The sequence below is a fragment of the Platalea leucorodia genome (assembly GCF_965183815.1).
Source record: "Platalea leucorodia genome assembly, chromosome: 4".
Classification (NCBI taxonomy): domain Eukaryota; kingdom Metazoa; phylum Chordata; class Aves; order Pelecaniformes; family Threskiornithidae; genus Platalea; species Platalea leucorodia.
In genome coordinates, this window is record NC_138826.1 from 41726522 (window position 1) to 41747547 (window position 21026).

At 44.4% G+C, this 21026-nt stretch overlaps 1 protein-coding gene across 1 annotated transcript in view; it reads right to left on the minus strand.

The window, feature by feature from the left end:
• Positions 1-1001: 1001 nt before the first annotated feature.
• The window catches only part of RNLS (renalase, FAD dependent amine oxidase), a gene marked incomplete at its 5' end in the record, with an annotated part of 78705 nt that continues 58680 nt past the window's right edge, over positions 1002-21026 (minus strand). Inside the window, 3 exons of the mRNA XM_082309147.1 lie at positions 1002-1257; positions 5906-6081; positions 20269-20442. Of these exons, the coding sequence (XP_082165273.1) occupies positions 1105-1257; positions 5906-6081; positions 20269-20442 (503 nt within the window). The 3' untranslated portion in view covers positions 1002-1104. The remainder of the gene's footprint in view (positions 1258-5905; positions 6082-20268; positions 20443-21026) is intronic.

The window sequence follows — 21026 nt, forward strand, 5'->3', positions numbered from 1 at the left end:
CTCTTGGCATTTGCCAGGCAAAGCAGCTAAATCACCTTCCATATTGGCTGCTCCTACCCCGATTCCTCCACCACATGGAAGGAGGAAAGGGCTGCTCCTTGTTCAGGGGACCCTGGACCAGCAGAGAGCCATGAGGCACTGGTCACTCTCTAACCTGGCAAATACTGAACTATTTTAAGTGCATCCACCTTCCTGGCCAGTCCGCTTTACTGTGTTAAACTTGTATTACAGTCCAGATGTCAATGTCTATTCCCAAGATGACTTTGGGATAGCAGCCCTATTGCTGTGAGAGCGCTAGAAACATGCACACATTCACTTTCACCTTCTCCCCATTCTTTCTTTTATGAGCATAGCTGGGCTGATGCTGCTTAGACTGCACCCAGGACAGGTACCATGTTTCAGTGGCACGTCATTGCCAGTAACATCATCAAGCTCTTAAATGAGCTCTCCCAGGAATTTACAACCAGGGCTCCAGAAAACTGTGGGCTAAGAAAGATGGTCGGCAGACAACTACTATCCCTCACTTTTAAGTCCATGCCTGGAGACGTGGTTAGACCTTGAGTCGACATGGTTAGACCTTGCATAGCCCATCCAACTTGAGAAGCATAGCAAGGTATGCCCCATCACTAATTCCCCTTGGCCAACACAATAACCATGACCAGGGCTGACCACACACATGTATGAAAGCTCTGGGATCAATTGTGAATGTTCCTTCTGTCACTTCCAGGGCTCCAAATGCTCAGAAAAGGAGAAAACTCTGCAGCTCCATGGGTTTCTGTGCTGCTTCAAGTCAGGCTCCTCTCCTTGACATACTTTTCATGGGCTGTAAAAGTATCAGGAGACCTGGCAAGACTGCTGGAGCTCAGTGCCTCTGACTAGAGCCAGAAAACGCTTTACTTCAAGCAAAGTAACCACTTACAGCACAGATCCTGGAAAATTCGATTCAATTCCATGCCAATAATTATTACAGCATGCCAACAGATCTTCCTTTATTTATTTTTGCAAGATAGAGGCCAGTGATGTTAACACTAAACTAGAATTCAATCCATCATAGTAAAATTCATCACAAATCTAGACTAAATTTAGCAGCCGACTTTGAAATTGCTATAAATGAGACTTCACAGCCTCTGCAAGACTCATAGCAGAATCTATGCAGCCATCGAAGTTGGAACGAGTAAATCCATCGCCCCCACAAATCAGGAGAGGTTGAGTATGAAGAATCATTTGTCCCAGACAATTGGGCACAGCTTTGGTAACCTGAAAAAGAAAAGCATACAGGGAGATGGAAAAGAAAGTTTTTTATTTACCTGAATTTCACGCCAGAAAGGTCCGTATTCCTGAGAAACATGCCTTCATACGAAGCACCCCTCCCATCCCAGATCATAGGTCCAAGCACTAATGATCAAAGTACCATAGTAAAATATTTATCTTCTGGAGTTAAATAATTAGAATAAAGCTTTCCTGTATGTGGAAATTTAGAAACTTTACAGCCTTGTCCTGTCTTATTCTCAGTCCATCTCAGCAGAAATGAATTGCCTGACCCTGGACAGCTGGGGTATGGAGATCTCTAAGCCAAAAGGTATGAAGATACGTGATCTCACATCAGCAAAGGTGGGCCTGCAAAAATCCGCAGATATGTAACTGTTCAACAAAGGAAAGGGAGCCTGCAGTTTCCAAGAGAGCCTGCAACACAATTGGGTTGACAAGGTGACCTTCCTGGATGGGAAGTGAGGTGGACTTCAGAGTAACAACTGTCATGATGACCTGCCCATGCTTCATGCTGCTGTGCAAGCACACATACAGCCTTGAGACAACCCACTCTGCCTCCAGCTCTGGTACGCTGGTCTCCTTTTTCATCTGAGTAGCACAACAATTTTTAGATACTGCTAGAGATGCAATCAACATTTTCTCTGTAAGTAGCACGGGACAAGTTCTGAATAAGGTTGCTTTGATAAATATTTAATGTCATTCTCAATGTATGCATTGTATTAATTTTAAATATGATTTTCCTGGCACTATACTCTCAATTAAACTTGTATCTGTGGAGTGACAGCCCTTCAGCAGTTCTGTGTAACATTCCTAAAACTGAACGGACTTTGCTTTGGCCAGTACCTATTAACCTGAAGCTACCTGGAGCTCATGGACTTCCTTTCAGTATTGTACTTTATGACAAAACACCAATGCGTGTCAAACGACAGAGTAAAAGCATGCAGCATTTGTGTTTTTACCACGCTTGGCTGTGTCACACATTGTTGTAGCCCGTTGCAAACCTATGTACAAAGGCTGAGGGTCCATGTTGTGCTAAATCAGTGCATCCCAGAGCAGCACCAGTGAATCTCAGAACGGAGATAAGGCAGCAGCAGCACTTGCCTAAAGGTAAACATGAGGGCAAGGCAGGAAGAAATAGTCTGAGAAAAGGAATGACAAAACAAGACCCATAAGGATGAAATGTTGAAAAAGAGGAAAAAATACCTAGAAAACCAGAGAGAGAGAAAAAAAAAAGAGTAGAAGCACAGCAGTAGACCAGCAATAGAGATCAAACCATAGAGATCATAAAGCATGATACAGAGAGTACAATTTTCTTTCCATCATTTCTTGACTTTCTGCCTTTGGTCCAAAGATATGTTTTGGATTCAAACATATCTTTTGGTCCAAAGATACGTTTTGGATTCCTGTGCAGTAAACCATTACTGTATCCCATCGTGCAACTGTCAGCTTCGGTGAACAAGACCTAAAGTCCAAGGCATCTTGTTCAGTACAGGGGATTTTTCCATTGATTCAAATGTACACTCAGCTAGCCACTGCCATGCCATTATCTGCCATTTCCAAGTATGGATCAGCTGCAAAACACTCACATTTATATTACTGGCTGCATTCTGTGTTACTTGCATGTTAGCATCTCTTTAAAGGAGGTAAATATCTGAAATAAATTTGTAGTCAGGTACAACCCATTCTCCATTATTCAACTTAACAGAAGAGTCTAGCCATGTATAGTAAATCCAGTCTTTCTCAGAATAATTTTAGGTCAGTACTTTTATTCCTAATTTTTTCTTACAGATCGAGGTCACTGAGCATAAACAATGAAGAAAGGTTTAGCAGAAAAAGGCTTTCTGAGTGTCCTTCCTTCTTGACCGCCCAGTGCTTATTTGATGCTGGCTGTACCAAACAGCTTCTGCTTTGTCATACTGATCACAGGATCAAGATGTACACATCCCAGCCTGCATCTTTTCGTCTGTGTGGCAAGACCCCGTGCTCAAGGTAGTAAAGGCCCTCACTCTAGACACAGTGACTGGGGAAAGGAATGATCCTGCCCCTTCTTCAAGTTTTTCTGAAGGTGTTGTTCAACATAAATTTCAAATTACCCTCAACTATATGGCACAGCCTGTTGGATCTCCATCCTCGAAGACTTCAAGACTCAGCTAGACTAAGCCATGGTCGAGGTCACCTAGTGCTGGCGATAGTTCTGCTTTGAGCAACAGGCTGGACTAGAGGCCTGAAGAGGTCCCTTCTGAGGTCCCCACTGAAGAGGTCCAATTTCTATGATTCTGTGTTTTCCCAGTATCCCTTATAGATAGAAAGTGACTGTGTCAAAGGGACTTGATGGGCTGGGAAGCTGTTGGCTCTGAATGCTAATAGTGTCTTATCGTAATTAAAGCAGGGGATCCAGAATTGCAGCTGTGCTGCTAGGTAGTGTCAGTAGAAGTTTGGAAGTCCTAATCCCTCATCCACCATGGATAATTGTAACGTCTGCATTTTAATCCCAGGATTGTGTTTGGCCATGTAAAGGACGTTACAGACAGATTTAATTAACAAGTAGGATAAATCCCATCTAAAAGAATCAGGGGAAAGATGCACCCATCTTATCAGTTCCCTTTGCTTCTGTGGCAACAGCTTATTATAACTGAAAGTAAAGATAGCTTTAAGAGAAAGAGGGAGCTCTGTCCCAGATATTTAATTTAGGTAGTGATTATTTTATAGGGTGGCAATAGAGATCTCTTTATTGAGATAACGGATCTGACCTACACTCACTTATTAAGACATATTGACATTCATCCATTGAATTAAAGACTAGTGATATTTCCTCCTATGACACAGCCATAAAGCACAAGCAGCTGCTGAAGTCGGTGGTTTTTAGCAGCATGGTCGATAGCAGGCAACGGAGGCAGGAGAAGAAAGCGGGAAGAGCTGTAAATTGTACAGTGGTTTGAGAAAATAATAGAGCATCATCCAGCAGTATGATGTCTGAATGTAATTTTTTAAATAGGGGAAACAGGACGCACACCTAGTGATTTAGGAAGACAACAATTTTGAAACGATTGTGGAAAATAAGAGTTCATTCCTACAGTCACTGTTCCAGCTACCTCTTAAAGATGAAGCAATAGGTACAAGGTTATAATAAATCCTGTATGGCCATAATTTTGGCAGGATTCAAAAAGCATAGTTGTTTGGTAGAATGCAACTGCGACTTTTTTTTTATTCAGCAGTAAGAAACTAACTGCCTTTATCCATGTGTTTTTGGTGAGATAAATCAGAATGGGCCATATACAATGCATATACTTATATGTCACCTTTGACACTATGCTAAAAGTATGAGTAGTGTGTGAGTACACATAAACAAAGTAGCTGAATTTCACAAATTTTATGATAGAGCTCTGTGATAGCAGCACTATCTAGGGTGTATTAATTCTGTTTAAAAATACTTCTTACTTCGTTTTGGGAGACCTTTCCAGAGCTGGTCAACCAAGTGTCTGCCTGTTGGAGATAGATCCAATTCTTTTCCTCCCTACCACCTGCAGCTCTTGTGCTTGCAAGCAGTTTGAAGCAGAAAGGTAACAGATAATGCAGAACAAAAGACCAGAAGTTACAACCAGAAAAGGATGCCTTAACAGTGACAACTGTACAGAGATACTACTACTAGCAAAAAAACCCATGTACATAGAGGAACATATAAAACATACCATGATTTTTGTATGAGTCATCTGAAACGTTAAAACCTATGTTAAAGTCATTTTTATATGACAACTGAGAACAAATACTATGCACTGGGAAGTGATTTGCAAACTACCAATACCTAACTCACAGAAAAATAAACTTTGTGCTAATGAGACCAGGTTCCTAAATTGGATGCAGATCAAGGGGTATGAGCAGACTTCACAACAGTCGTCTACAGTAACTTTTCCAGACTTCATAAAAGGAAAAATTTTTAGGGAACTGCTTTAAGTAAATATTTTGCATCAACTTCCACATTCAATTTCACCAATGTAATTTAAGAGGGTTTGGGTAAACATGTAGATACAGTCCAATACTTCAGGAAATTGCCAACAATTTCCTTGGATTTTTAAAAGAAGTCTGTAAAATATACACATTTTGTTATTATTACCCTTAGGTAGTTTACTTTGAAAATTTTTTTGCATAACATACTGTTAAATTGAACTGGGCCAAATCAAATAATAACAATTAGTACATCTGAACGCAAGGACTTCTGCTACTCTGTGGTAGGGTGGGAATTTTGCTAATAATATCACATACTTTTGGATACAGAAAGACAGATTGAGTCATATTTTTAAATACCAGCAAAAATCCCACCGAAGCTTGTGGGATTTACTTCCTTCCTGTGCACTGCTCCTGTCCCTACTTACCAGGAAGGCTGCATAACTTAGCGCTGAGCCAGGTCCACTACGTAAAAAGATGACTAGAAATGATCTGGCTGTTGTTGGCCAGCCTTGGATGGTTCTCATGGCTACATGGAAGAATGTATTACGGGTATTGAGCAACTATCCCCTTTCTTCTTGCTCCCCGAGGACGAAAACCACTGATGTCCTCTTTCTTGTGATACACCGCAAGTCTGTACTACAGCATTGCCCCAGCAGCATCCTCCCAGCTGACTGATCCCACTGCAGAGTACCTGAGAGTATCTCCATTTCTGACACTTGATGCTGGCTGGTTTAGGTAGGGATGGCACAATCCTCTCCAGGTAACTGAGAATTAACTGCTGTACCTCCGCAGGGTCTGAATCCAGGTGCTCGCTTCCAAATGTCACAGTTGTGTGAACTACAACTGAGGGCCCAATTTCAGGAGACTCTGAAATAAAGAAGAGAGATGCTTTTGAAAGATTACTCATTAATACTTGCCTTCCCCTCATGCTGACAATTGTGCCTCTAGCCTAGAAGTCAATAAGAACGAAAATATCTGTGGCACCACCTTATTCTTCCGGATAGAAAAAACACAGAGAGTAACAACACAAGTTGTTCACAAGAAATACAGTGAAGAAATCCAGGCTTTTTGCAAAATTTGTGATGGTTTTCCCATTGCAATAATCCTAACTCCACATACATCTTCTAGAGGAACCTCAAGGCATTTCCACACCCTGTAAGCAGCATCTGGAAGGAGCAGGGAATATACTGGAAGCAAACGCTTCCCCTTTTTCCTCCCAGACATTTCAACAGGCTCTACAAGGAGGGCAACCACCTGGCACTTGTAGCAAACTGGCTTTTGCTACAGCAAGAAGAACAGCAAGAAGAAACACGTAACACAGCTTTGTAGGAATTTTTCCAGCCAGGTCTACAAATAGTAACAATTAGTGCCTCTACAACCGCAGGGCACTCGGAGGCACGCAGTTGCAGCTGCCACCTGCAAGGTCTTGCTTGGGTGGTGGTTGTGGAGGTGAGGCTTCCCAAAGGGCTACACTTGCAGCTGGGACTCATGTTATCACTGGCAACGGTAAAGGGGAAACCCTTTACTAAAGGCTGAAGCTCATCCAGCCATGTGGTAAGATTAAGGTATTGCATGAGGCACCTTTTTCTTTTTTGGATGGAAGATTATTCTTGGAAATGGAATGGCTCTGCTGCTGCTTGCGGGGATCGATCCCCAGAGGCTCAATGCTCTGCTTATGGCCGAAGGCACGTGAAGTCCTTCTGACCGCAGCAGCGCACACCAAACATAAAACAAACAAATTGCAGTTGCAGCCACTGCAAGCCTGATGCACGCAAGCCACTGCACGAACAACAGCATGGCTCTGCCAGCAAGCCACCTTCTCTGTCTGAATGGCCAGAGGAGCGCAGGCAGCCGGGTCACCACAGCCAATTTGCTTACCCACCTATATCTGAATAATTTATATTCTTCCTCCCCTGTGCGTTTGAAACACATGTCCCCTTAAGGGGACAATCTCTGCAACACAGAAATATGAAAGACTTGAACATGAAATCATCTCAAGACAAAAATTATCTTTAAGGCAAAGGACAAGAAAAGAAGAGTGTTTGTTGCATCACCATGAAAAACATCTGCTCCCTCTATAATTGGTTGCATATTGGCCATGCAACAGTATTTACATAGTTGAAAGGCTAGAATAAAACCAATACTTTACATTTATGGAGCGGGAGAAGGGGAACAGAAGCCAGGACAGGTTAGCCTGAGAAATCAGCACTTCCTTTTGGCCTGCACAAGTGAACTCAAATTTTGCTGCTCTAGCAACTTCCAGGAAATTGATGTGCGGTTGTCTACATGCACGTTTTGGGGAATGTGAACCTTCAATACAACTTCTATCCTCTGGCAAATACATGCAAGTGAGCAAAACTCAACCCGAAAAATCAACAAGGCTGCAGTGCCAGGGGAGGAACTGAAGGCAGCTCAAGTGCTGATGTTCATCCCAGCAGACCTGGAAGTGGCCAAGCTTCATTATGGCTGGAGCTGGTTGTAGGTTCTCTACGGCAAGGGACTTCTGTCCCCACCGGCATGTTGGCTTGTCACCTTACAGACTTGGTCTGGACAGCCAACAACCAGAGGCCAGAGAATTTGTCTAGAATAGGGGATTTTCAGGCTCAGCAATTTCCCTGTGCCAAGGCATGATGAAGACCCAGCAGATCCTTGTGTGAGTCATTCCTGCTGGGGCTGTTCCACTTCAGATGAGCAGGATGCACTTGCTGGAGCAAGGACACGACCTGGGTTCTGCTAGATTTCAGCTGAGAGCTCAAACTCACTGAGCTGGTCATTAAATTAAACAATTCCTTCTCACTCCATTAACCAGAAATTCCCTCTTTTGGAAGCAGAAAGCCTTTTCTGGCTAAACCTTTGTTTGAATTAGCACATTCGTAGAAAAACATTTTAGTTTCAGCAAATGAGCATTTTATGACCAAGGAATCCGCAAAGAAAGAGGCAGTTGAACACTTTCTGACCAGTTCTGGCTGTTGTTAGGTTCAAAGCTTGACAGAAATCTTTCTCTCTGCTGTGTCGATGAAGAGATCTCCAACTCCAGCTCCTCCAGCTGGATATCTCCTTTGAGAAGATGACAAATTCCAGCTTTCCAAAGGCAACCAAAATGTCTTTCTCTAATAAGCTTTCTGTCCTGGGCTGATCACTTCAGAATACACTACTGAAGCACAGCAGTACCAAGTTCTACCACCCACAGCAAACATGAAAGCAATGGCTTTAACTTCAGTTGGAAGGATCCCTTCACTGAGTCTCTTTCTTGGGTAGGCCAGTTCAGTCAATCCTTGCTCTCAGGAACTAGGAAAATGTACCAAAAAGGGTGGGAAGATGCTTCCTGGTTGTGATCAGGAATGCACCCTGAAAGGTCACATCTGAATGTGCCCAGCCATGGTGTTGCCTGTTCTTAAAGTTCTCTTTTTCCAAGTAAGGCACTCCTAAGAGCAAAAGATCACTCACTTCACTCCCTGGGTTGGGCTCACAAGCTCTGCTTTCAGCAAGTACTAGAGCTCTTTTCCTGAAGTGTCCAGAAACTTTGAGTCTGTTTTCTATTTTAATCTGAGGTGCTGATTTTGCTTTCTTGTGTCTTGGGCTTGAAAGTAAGCCTTAACCATTGGGGATGGACAGGTCCAAGGTATGCACCCGACATAGATTTGGGATGAGGGCAAGGCAGATCTGAGGACTAAGACTGCAGAGTGAAACAAGGACCACTCTTGTCTAGAAGCACAGTTTCAGCCAAAGGGGCCATCTTCTTCCCTGAGCTCTGATGAACTGACTGCCTGATTCTAATATCCAGCCTCAGACTCATCTTCCTGAGATTCCTCTTGCCACCCCAAGACTGGTTTCACAGGCTAGCACAGGACATCTCTCTGTTCACATCAGCTTTTCCAACTGTCTGGAAAAACACCAGAAACACTACTCAGTCTCTCTTTCCCATTTTGGGGAAGAAAACAGGTATTCTGACATCTCTACACAGAGACTGTCAGGGACAGAAGACCAAGTGGGGAAGCCTATTAGGTACCTTGGGATTTATTATAGTGTACATGGTATTTTGGCAAATTCTTCCAAATAAACTTGGCAAAAAGGCTCATTAAAAGATGTCTAAGCATTTTAATAAAATAAATATTCATTGCTTGCTATGACTTGTTATAGCCAATGATTCTTGGACAGGGCCGCCTTCTTTCAAATCTCTCATCTCTTCCATAGCATGTACAAAACAAGTTTCAGGAGAACAGGCAGTTCGTTGAGTTTTTAATTCCTCCTTTGAGCTACTGATAGCTTGGAGAGCTTCCAGAGGCCACTGAGTCACAGCCTTCCAGTACTGAAATATGCAGCCTGCAAGGATCAAGTTTAGCCTCAAGCCCTTTCCTTTCTTCTGCAAAAATACTGGCTAAGAGAGGAGTTTAAAACAGATTTCTCCCTGAAAGCAATGGGGGTAACTCAGCCTTGATGCACCGGGTATGAACGACTGTTCAGCTGCTGCAGGAGTGAAAGCGTCATTTTCCTCCCAATGCGTTTAGATTAGGCTGCAACAGCTAGCTTAAAAACAAGGGCTTCTGGCAGGGCTTCTCATGAGATTTTAATTTCCTTTATTTGTGGCAAGGATGCAAGCCGTCCACAGCCATGCTAGCAGATGACGAAGTAGCATCGAAGATGAGGCAAGCCCAGGAACGCTCGGCAATGTGAGGGGTAATGATCTGAGGGTGAATGGAAGCATCATAAAAGCTTTCATCTGCTCCCAGTTCTCCCCCCGTCTCATCCCAGCTGCACAGCAATTAATCTGATCAGTTGATGGGGTGGAAGGCATAAGACGCCGGGTAGATCAGAGCAGAGACGGCAGAGTTGGCTGTAGCTTACACCTACTTAATGAGCAAGGAGCCGCTCTGCCAGTGTTGGCAGTGTCTGTAGCATCCGCAGTTGCTGAGGGACCCCACTGAAAACATACGAGCAATGAGCTTGTGCCTGGCTCTCCTTCCTCTGTCCAGCCCGTGCTGCATCACTGCAGTGGCGATGCTGGCTGCAGGGGCTGGGTGCCTGCCCCCCATCCCCTCCGGTTTGCCTCTGTTAACTCATACCAGGAGGAAAGACCCTGTTGAGGCTGTGGCCAGGGAGGGAAGCGCCAGACTCTGATGTGGGTCCCAGATTTAATATGGCCACCCTCCTTGGGATGTTCTGGCCACCACGATGTCTTGGCCACCGCCACTATCTACATACGGTTGTTCCGAGCAGCCTGCAAGGCTGAGCAGAGTAGTAGGTATGAACAATTCCCAGTTTGTTTGTCTGAAAGTCAAAGTATGAAGTCCCACCAGTCCCTCACAGACAAGTCTAGTCTACAAAGACCTTATGGGAGATGCTGAAGCACTTTAGACCAAAGTCCAGCTGCACTGTCAGTCTGATCAGCAGTGTCTTCCCCTCTTAGTGAGTCTGAAACCACATACATCAGAAAAGGAAAATGGATGAATTGAAAAGATAGGAGATTAAATAAATGCAGAATTAAGTAAGTGGGGAATTGAAAAGTGAGGATCTAACTGCATCTTCCACATCCTAAAGGGAAGGTGAAAGAGATGACAGAGCCAGACTTTTCTTAGAAGTTCAAAGCAACAGGACAGGAACCAATGGGCACAACTGCAACGTGAGAAAATCCCAACCAGACATGAGAATACAGGCTCTTCCCATGTGAGCGGGGCATCCCTAGGATGAGGCCCTGAGTGGCGGTGGGTCTCCATCCTTGGGGACTGCCCTGACTCACCTGGACATCTGCTGTAGCTGTGACGTTTGCTCTGCTGGGAGCAGGGTCAGGCCAGAGACCCCCAGCCCGCTGCCTCCAGCTGGAGCATGGTAGGTTTGTGTAAGCCCATGAAAACAGACGAGGAAGACCTCCAACAGTGAGTAGCATGAAGTACCAGCTGTCACAGGTAGAGGACACATCAGCTATCCAGAAGGGGCGTCAAGGACAGAAAGCATGAAAGCAATTAGACCTCACCATATGCTGCACTTCAGCCAGTTATAACCATGAATTAAGGCACTAGTAAAGTCTCTCCATGTTGAACTCTGGAGAAACTGGATCTTGATCTACAGCCTAGGAATGAGGGGAAAGGTGCTTGGATTGTGAGCAGGAGAAGGCGGCCAACAGCTTCTTAACGTTTCAGGACTGTCTCAACACTTGTCATTAATTCCCAGCTGGAGGAATCACACAGGCTGTGTAAAGAAAGAGAAGGACAGACTGCTGACAGTGTGAATTTATGCAGGATTAAGCCTGTTAGGAGTATTATCTTCCAGAATAAGGATGGGGCTAACAAAAGATGCCCTGGAGAAGAGCACAGAGAACAGAGCCCATAGCCACTTCCCCAGCACAGTGGCTTGCGGCTCAAGAGCATCTGGCCTCAGAAAGGTGGCTCCTAGCTTTGAATTTAGTGTGGAATGGTGAGATGGAAGAGCATGGTGTCCAGGGTGAAGCTGCTCAGGAAAGCTGCTTGGGCTAGAAGCGTAGCTGTCACTATTATGGTGGGATAAAAAGACTTATGGGTGAATTCCTCCATGCACTCTGTACTGCAGGACAGCGACAATATGAACAGCCCGTGGTGTCAAGTCCTCCCACGGGGAGCCTCCTTCTGCCCTGGGAAGTTCTCAGGTGATATTAAGGGTGTAAAGTCAGCTCCTGTGGTGGCCACGTCCTCCTTACCATCAGTCTTGGGGGAGGAAGGGGACAGAGAGATCACTAAAGCATAGACACCTCAATAAAACAAAACATAACTTCTCAGAGAAAGCCCACAGTGGATTATCTGTCCACCAAAATCTTCTTCCTTGCAAAATGTGAAAGCTGCTTTTCTCTGGTGAATCTATGCCAAGGTTAGGGTTCAGAGTCCTTAAAGTCAAAAGACATTTTAGAGATTAGCTGCAATCCCTGGGATCTATGGAGGCCTGAAGTGTCCTTAGCAGGAAGAATGCCATCAGAGACTGAAAGTCATAGGATTCATTTGGTAAATGGTCAGTATGGTATCTATCATGTTCTGGGAGTGTGACAGATTGAAGAGTAACTGTGGAACAGGAGGAACCAGCGGGTAACATGGATTTCAAGGCGCCAGGAAGGGGACAGAGAACAGTGCTCTTGGGACTATATTAATGGCAGAAGGTACCCTAAGAAGGACCCATCCGCCCTTCAACACTGCCTGTGCAGCTAGCAGTGGAGACTTGGCAAAGACAGGGAGAAGCTTCTCCTACTATCCCCAAGAAAGCAGAAGCCAACTGGATTTGTCCAAACAATAATATTCTATCAGAGAAAATCATGTCTGAGGGCCATTGTGGAGCACATCTTACAGTTGCTCAGCTTTGAAGCAAGAAGCCCCATACCGCAAGGGACACAGTGTCCACTAAGGCACCAAGGACAAGGTGTTCAGAGAGGCTGATCAGCCTCGACCTTAGAAATGCTTGCACTGGTCTAGGACTGAACCACATTTGTGGAGAAGCATGAGGCAGCATGGGCTGCAATCTGCATGCCCTGGAAGTGCCCTGTGGCTCACAGACTCTGCGAAACCTGTAAATCCACTGACCCGTGGGAGAATGAGATCTACTTTGATAAAGGCATAAAACTAAGTAGCCGAGACCTGCAGGTCAGTTTTCAGGCTCCATAGATACATCCACAAAACGTCCAAAAAAGGATTGAAAATTTTTACTGGTTCAGCTGCACTAACATTAAAACTTGCTGGGCAGTGAATGTGGACAAAGCTTGAAGAATTGCCTGTTTTTGCCAAGGGGGCTTGGCTGGACTCACTTCCCAGTTAATTTATTAGTGTGTTCAGTAAATACTCACCAGAACATTGTTTGCCTCAGAGTCACAGGACCTAGGTAGGGAGGGAACTCTGGAGGTCTCTAGTCCAACCTCCTGCTCAAAACAGGGGCCAGCTTCAAAGTCAGATCGTACTACTGTTTGAGTGCTCAGCTGAATGGCTGGGAACCCCTCCAGCACGGGCACAGACACCGTGTCTCTCCTTCCTAGGGGACTGATCTTAGGGCTACAACCTAGTCTCCAGAAGAGACCTGTATATGGATGTGATAGGCACACATCTTCCACAGGAATGTTTTTTTCCTTCCTAGAAGAAGTGTGTCAAGTATTTTTTATCATGTTCCTGCCCAAAACCTGAAGTCAGAACAGATACCAATAAAAAACAAGATGTAGTTGCTTCCTGCCCCTCAAGATTTTTTAATCTTACTGGGGAGATGTGTTTTGCTATCCAAAACCTGGTCCTGGGTAGCATGAGGGGAAGGGAAACAGCTTCATCACTGCCATGCCAAACAAACCCTCAAAGCTAGGCTGTAAAGGAAATGCTTCGGGGTCAGCAGGGAGGGCAGCAGAGAAGCTGGACACCTCCAGACAGGCTGGAACTGTATCCCTGCTCCCTGGGAGGGATCGGCAGGCTGCTGAAAGAGAAGTCAACATGCAGACCTCATAAAACTATACCTAAAATGAAAAAAACAACAGTGATTAACTTTGCCACACCTAGCAAATGAGCAGGAGAGATGGAGGTTCACTTTCAAAACACCACACTGCTATTTAGCAAAAGGGTTAGCAAGCTTCCCGAATTATCCTCAGAAGCTTCCGTGGTTCGTAAGGTCCTGTATTGTCCCTGGAATAAAAATCTGCTCTGTCTAACATGGCACATTTTGGAAGAGTCTATGCAAAGAACGGCATGAACTCTTTTATATGCAGAAATTCAGCATTTCATTAGCCTTACAGACAGTTTCTGATTAGTTTTCTAAGAGGCAGGCAGGGCAGGCAGGGGATTACGAAGCAATTGGCCATGTAATGAGGCAAAAACCTAAATAACTGTTTAACTCTTCCATCTTCCTAAAAATTCTTATTTCGGTACTGAGAAGATAAAGGAATCTGTATTTTAAAATTAAAAAGGATAATCAAGAATTACACTGATCCTGAAAACGTGTAAGATGAATCTTCCCTTTAAATTATATAACCTCACAATCCTGAAGCGAAAGAAGGGAACCACTTCCATTTTTATGTGTCATCTATCTTTAGTCCTCCAGAATGCAGAGATGCAAAGATTGCGGTATTACAGAAATGAGGCTTGAAATAATTTATACTGAATAATTCCCACTGTCCCCCCGACCAGTTATAAATATTGATGGGGTGTTTAAGGCAGCCAATCACACAAATATTTAATATTCATACATACCGCACAGGGAATTCAACATACACTTCTTGTAGGCTCTTCCTTATGTAACATTCAAGCGTATTACCTCTGCAGACAGAGATGCAAGTTTATGAACAGTGGCTGGAAGAAGAACGATTTCAAATGGGGCCCTGAGCAACGACGAGCCTTTGAACAAATTAAACAGGAGACAGTTCATGCAGTAGCCCTTGGGCCAGTCTGGGCAGGACAAGATGTAAAAAATGTGGTCAACACTGCAGCCAGGGAGAACGGCCCTACCTGGAGCCTCTGGCAGAAAGCACCAGGGGAGACTTGAGGCTGACCCTTAGGGTTTTGGAGCCAAGGATACAGAGGCTCCAAGGCGCACTATACTCCAACTGAAAAAGCGATACTGGCAGCACATGAAGGTGTTCGAGTTGTTTCGGAAGCGGTTGGTACTGAAGCATAGCTCCTCTTGGCACCCCAACTGCCAGTGCTGGGCTGGATGTTCAAAGGAAGGGTCCCCTTTACACGTCATGCAACTGATGCTATGTGGAGTAAGTGGGTCACGCTAATCACACAATGGGCTCAAATAGGAAACCCCAGTCACCCAGGAATCTTGGAAGTGATCATGGACTGGCCAGAAGGCAAAGATTTCAGAATATTGCCAGAGGAGGTGGTGACGCATGCTGAAGAGGCCCCACTGTATAATAAACTGCCAGAAAATGAGAAGCAATATGTCCTGTTCACTGATGGGTCCTGTTGTCTTGTGGGAAAGCACTGGAGGTAGAAGGCTGCTGTATGGCGTCCTATACAACAAGTCGCAGAAACTGCTGAAGGAGAAGGTGAATTGAGCCAGTTTGCAGAGGTGAAAGCCATCCAGCTGGCTTTGGATACTGCTGAACAAGAAAACTGGCCAGTACTTTATCTCTATACTGGCTCATGGATGGTGGGAAATGCCCTGTGGGGGCAGTTCCAGCAGTGGAAGCAGAGCAACTGGCAGCGCAGAGGCAAACCCATCTGGGCTGCTACATTATGGCGAGATATTGCTGCTTGGGTGGAGAACCTGGTTGTAACAGTATGTCATGTAGATGCCCACATACATACCCAAGGGTCGGGCCACTGAAGAACACTGAAACAACGAGCAGGTGGATCAGGCTGCTAAGATTGAAGTGGCTCAGGTGGATCTGGACTGGCAACATAAGGGTGAATTATTTACAGCTCGGTGGCCCCATGACACCTCAGGCCATGAAGGAAGAGATGCAACATACAGATGGGCTCCTGATCGAGGGGTGGACTTGACCATGGACACTATTGCACAGGTTATCCATGAATGTGAAACATGCTTTACAATCAAGCAAGCCAAGTGGTTAAAACGTCTCCGGTATGGAGGACGATGGCTGAAATATCAATATGGGGAGGCCTGGCAGATTGATTATATCACACTACCACAAACCCACCAAGGCAAGCGCCATGTGCTTATGATGGTGGAAGCAACCACTAGCTGGCTGGAAACATCCCGTGCCCCATGCCACCGCCCAGAACACTATCCTGGGCCTTGAAAAGCAAGTCCTATGGCAACATGGCACCCTAGAAAGAATTGAGTCAGACAACGGAACTCATTTCTGAAACAACCTCATAGACACCTGGGCCAAAGAGCATGGCATTGAGTGAGTATATCACATCCCCCATCATGCAACAGACTCCAGGAAAATCGAACGATACAATGGACTGTTAAAGACTACACTGAGAGCAATGGGTGGTGGGACATTCAAACACTGGGATACACATTTAGCAAAGGACACCTGGTTAGTCAGCTCCAGGAAATCTGCCAATCAAGCTGGCCCTGCCCAATCAAAACTTTCACGTACTGTAGAGGGGGAAAAAGTCCCTGTAGTGCACGTAAAAAATATGCTGGGGAAGACAGTCTGGGTTATTCCTGCTTTGGGCAAAGGCAAACCCATCCATGGGATTGCTTTTGCTCAAGGACCTAGGTGCATTTGGTGGGTAATGCGGAAGGATGGGGAATTCCGATGTGTATCTCAAACAGATTTGATTTTGGGTGAGAACAGCCAATGATTTGAATTGTATAATGTTAATTGCTATATAATACTGTATGTCATCACTACTATGGTCACTATATGCCATATCAACAGTATTACAGTAAGAATCACCTAGATTAATGAAGAATGAATTTTGATGAAACCGAGCAAAGTGCAGTGATGATAGAACCAGACAAGTGCAGCAGTGATGAAATCAGAACTGGCTTCAGCATGCAACAGTCCAACATCGCACACCATCTCTCCTGCCCTGAAGGACTGTTATGACAGATGGAGCCCAAAGTCATGGACTAAATGAACTCAATGGACATTTTAGAGGGATGGCTCATAGACTAAGAGAATATCTGTGTGTATATATCAAAATACAGGAAAGGTGGTGGTGATAATTGGGATGTATTGGAAAGTGTGGGACCTGGGCATGATGTAGATGGTATAGAATAAGGGGTGGATATTGTCCTGGTTTTGGCTGGGATAGAGTTAATTTTCTTTCTAGTAGCTGGTATAGTGCTGTGTTTTGGATTTAGGATGAGAATAATGCTGATAACACAGGGATGTTTTCATTACTGCTGAGCAGTGCTTACACAGAGTCAAGGCCTTTTCTGCTTCCCACACCACCGCACCAGTGAGTAGGCTGGGGTTGCACAAGAAGGTGGGAGGGGACATAGCCAGGACAGCTCATCCCAGCTGACCAAAGGGCTATTCCATACCATATGACATCATGCTCAGTATATAAACTAGGGGAAAAGCTGGCTGGGGATCTGCTGCTTGGGAACTGGCTGGGCATCAGTCAGCGTGTGGTGAGCAACTGCACTGTGCATCACTTGTTTTGTATATTCTTTTATCATATTATTATTTTCCCTCTCTTTTCTGGCCTATTAAATTGTATTTACTTCAACTCCCAAGTTTTACCTTTTTCTTTTTTTTTTCCCCCGATTCTCTCCCCCATCCCACTGCAGGGGGAGTGAGCAAACAGTTGTGTGGTGTTTAGGTGCCTGCCAGGTTAAACCACAACATGTCCGTGTATGTATCTATGTCTGTGTGTGTGTCTATTATCAGCAGAGCTGTGCATGTGTTTGAAGAAAAGTGAATCACTTGGTAACCACTTTTGATTTTTATACTTCTGTACATCAGCATTACTGAAAACGGTACAGGCATGCTTTCCAACTCTCCTGTGCTCAGCTCGAGCGCTCGCAGCCAGAAATACTGCCCCAGAGGTAACACGTACTGCTCTCTCCCTAGTACTACGTTTCCTGGAACAAAGTGCAAATCTGCAAAATGCAAGTTCACCAGGAAAGACAGTGCAGTCAAGGCGGCTGGTTGACTGTTTATGTCACAAGGAGGGCCCTACCAGACAGAAATCATCCTCAGTTGCTGGACCCCAGCTTGTTTCAGCCCTATGAAGGTATACAATTTGTTCTTCTTGGAAAAATTCGCTCATATAAACAGATCGCTCCTACGATAGGAGGGAAATTTCAGTGAGAAAGGGAGGTGTCAACACTAATGTTCTGGTAATTTCTATGTATTTGTTAATAACATGCCCCAAATAATATGCTTTCTATTTGGTTAAATTGCATTTGGAGACAGCAAAGACACTGTACTTAGCTATTTGGTAATTCCATTATAATTCCATATTTGTTGTTCTCTGTGCTGGCGCTTTGAGACCACATAGGCAAGCAGGTGAGGAAAGGATGGGTGAATTTCTTCCTCGGGCTGATTCTGCACAGCTAGAATCAGGCAGCTGGGACAGACAATACCAGTAGGTGCTATTAACTATCAAGTACTTACCGTTAAACACAACGATGGCGATATTATCTTAGATGCAAGAAAATCTCCAGCTGCACATTGTCAGTAACAAGGAGACAATGCCAGAAAAAAAAAAATCACTCTGTATTTGGCTTTCCTTACACTCTTTTTTTACACATTCATTATGGGTCCCTGCTGGAAGAAGCATATCAGGGTGGATGTACCTTTGTTTTGGCCAGTTCAGCCATTCTTTTGTTTTATTTTCCCTCTTTTCAGACCAACATGGTAAATTCTTAGGAGAAATAACAAAATTGGGCTTCCACAGTGGTGAGTTGATTCATCTCTCCAACTCCTTTGCTCCCAGCACAAACTGCTGTTTCTGGAGGCACTTCAAGAGCCATTGCTACCCAGCTGGCTTTGGTACAAAGAGGGGCATATTTGGAAGAGCTGACTTGAACTGTACTATCACCACAACAAGGAGGAGTGCAAATGACACAGGATTACACCATGCATCAGTCTGGCTGAGCAACAGACCTTTCTGAAAAGATTCTGCTGGTTATGGTAGATCCACCATTGAATATAAGCCAGCAGCGCAAAGGTGGCAAATCACGTCACATCAGGGTCTTGACCAACATGATCTAACTTCGCAGCTGGATCTAACTTCAAACCTTGCGTGGGGGTAGGACCAGATGACCTCCAGTGGTCCCTTCCAACCTGAATGACCATGACTCTAATTGGTAGAGGCAGACAATGGAACAGGAGGCAATACCCACAGGCTGAGCTGTGGGAAGTTCAGATTGCAGATGAACACTTCTTTCCCCAACGGAGGTGCAGCCCTGGGACAGGTCACCAGCAATGTGGGGCATCTCGATCCTGTTTTTTTTTAAAACCTCAGCTAGACAAGGCATGGCTGCCCCAACCTTGTGTTAGCACAGCCTGCTGTGAGTCGGAGCTGGAGCAGAGATCTTCAGAGGTTCTGGCCACCAGCACCACTGTTACACTGTGACACTCGCTCATGATCGCTTATTACATTAAATTGCATGTTTACGGTGAGCAAAGGCATGCACAACCTTATGGCTGTTTTCTAGCATGGTGATAGCATGTAGATGTAAGGGTGATGGGCAAGGTTTCCAATGCCCTGCCCAGCAGGTACTAACATCACTGATGTCTGCAGTCTGCAGGCAAGAAACAATGAATCCTGACTGAGCGAGGAAGACTAGAAACAGAAGTCTCCCAGGTCTAAATCTGAACATGCTTTAGTGCAGTGAATTTGGTAATACCTAATAATTATGAATTAGGCAGCAGCTGGAAAACCTTCCTTATTCTGTGACAGTGAGTCACAGTGCTTTGTAGGTCACCACAAAGGTGGGTAGGTTTTTACCCCCACTTCATGGATGTGGTTAAACCTGGTCATTGTCACAATGTGAGCAAGTAGCAGAACTGGGAAGTGTTTTCAGCTTCTAACGAACTTTGTGAAGCTCAAATGCCAGCGTTTTTTCTTGAGCTATTCTATGCCAACACACTCTTGGTATATGAAATACATTTAATAAATAAAACATATACTTACTTTACTGCCATCTTCCAGAAAGAGATGAGAAGTGTCTGCCTTGTGGGATGTTCTCCAAGCTTTACTGAGCAGCCATACTATGTGCAGCCATTTCAAGGATTTTCCGTGATTATAAAAGCACACTGGCTAACTCTGAATTACACTGAACAGCCTTAATTATATAACTCATTACTACTTCCAAGCATGCTTAGTGGAAAGAACAGGAGTTGCAAAGTAATGGAGGATGGGAGATGGCATGTGTATGAATCAATGTTTAAACAAAGGAACTCCAGCTCTTTCTTGGAATAGCAACATTTTGATGTCTCAAATCCCCTGACACTGGTTTCATAAACGCAGTAACGTAAACCATGTGCTGGGTTGTGATTTTCTGAGGACCTTCCCGCTTTCATTGTGTATTTTATTACAGGCCAAATGTGACATTAAATGCTATCCGCTGCGGCTTGGAGTTAAATACTTGCTCTGTTCAGAATAGCAACACTCAATTAAACAGCATTTTTCATGATCTACACCCTCTATTGTCACTGTGTTTAAGTGAAATAATGGGAGCACTGACCTATATTGCGTTTCTTATTATCGATGGAGATGAAGCGTATGCAGGGATTATCGGTGATGTACTGTGCAGCCCAGGGGACATCAATCCGTGTACCGGCTTCATAAAAAAGTCCCAGAGCATAGCGGGAAGAGTAGCTAGCAGATTCCAGTTGCTGCTTTTGACTTTCATTAATTACTGTTGGGGAAAAAAAAAAAGAAAAATCAGACAATCCTTCTTCTCTCAGAACATTAAATGTGCGAATGCTGTGGTTAAGCTGATTATTCCTTCCTGAAAATGACCAGACTGCTAAAACTTAATATTTTAATGACTTAAAAAAACTTAAAATTTAATATTAAGTCTAGTGCTTTGTAACATTTTTTCTGGGACACCTCTTCATGAAGTTTTAATGGCACATTATGTAGAGTACGTCCTTCACACGCAACCCTCCCCCATCTGTTAGTGGTTTATCTCTGCTAGTTGCCTCTGACTTGAAGCTTCAATGACTGGTGACTTTTTTCCAAATCTTTTCTCAAAGGGTGAATAAACAGGAATAAGAGGTTTGGGTTGCCTCGATTGCATGACTCTGCAAAAATCCAAATGACTTCACATATCAACAAAACGAACACAGGGACTCTTGAATCTCTGGGGAAAATAGCCCTGCAACTTCTGTGCTGCAATTGAAATGGATGAAGAAAACTCTGCACTCCAGCACACAAAGCGTTCATAGTGAAGTTCAGCTCCTTCAGCTGAAGGTATTTTAAAGCAGAGCAAATAGAAAT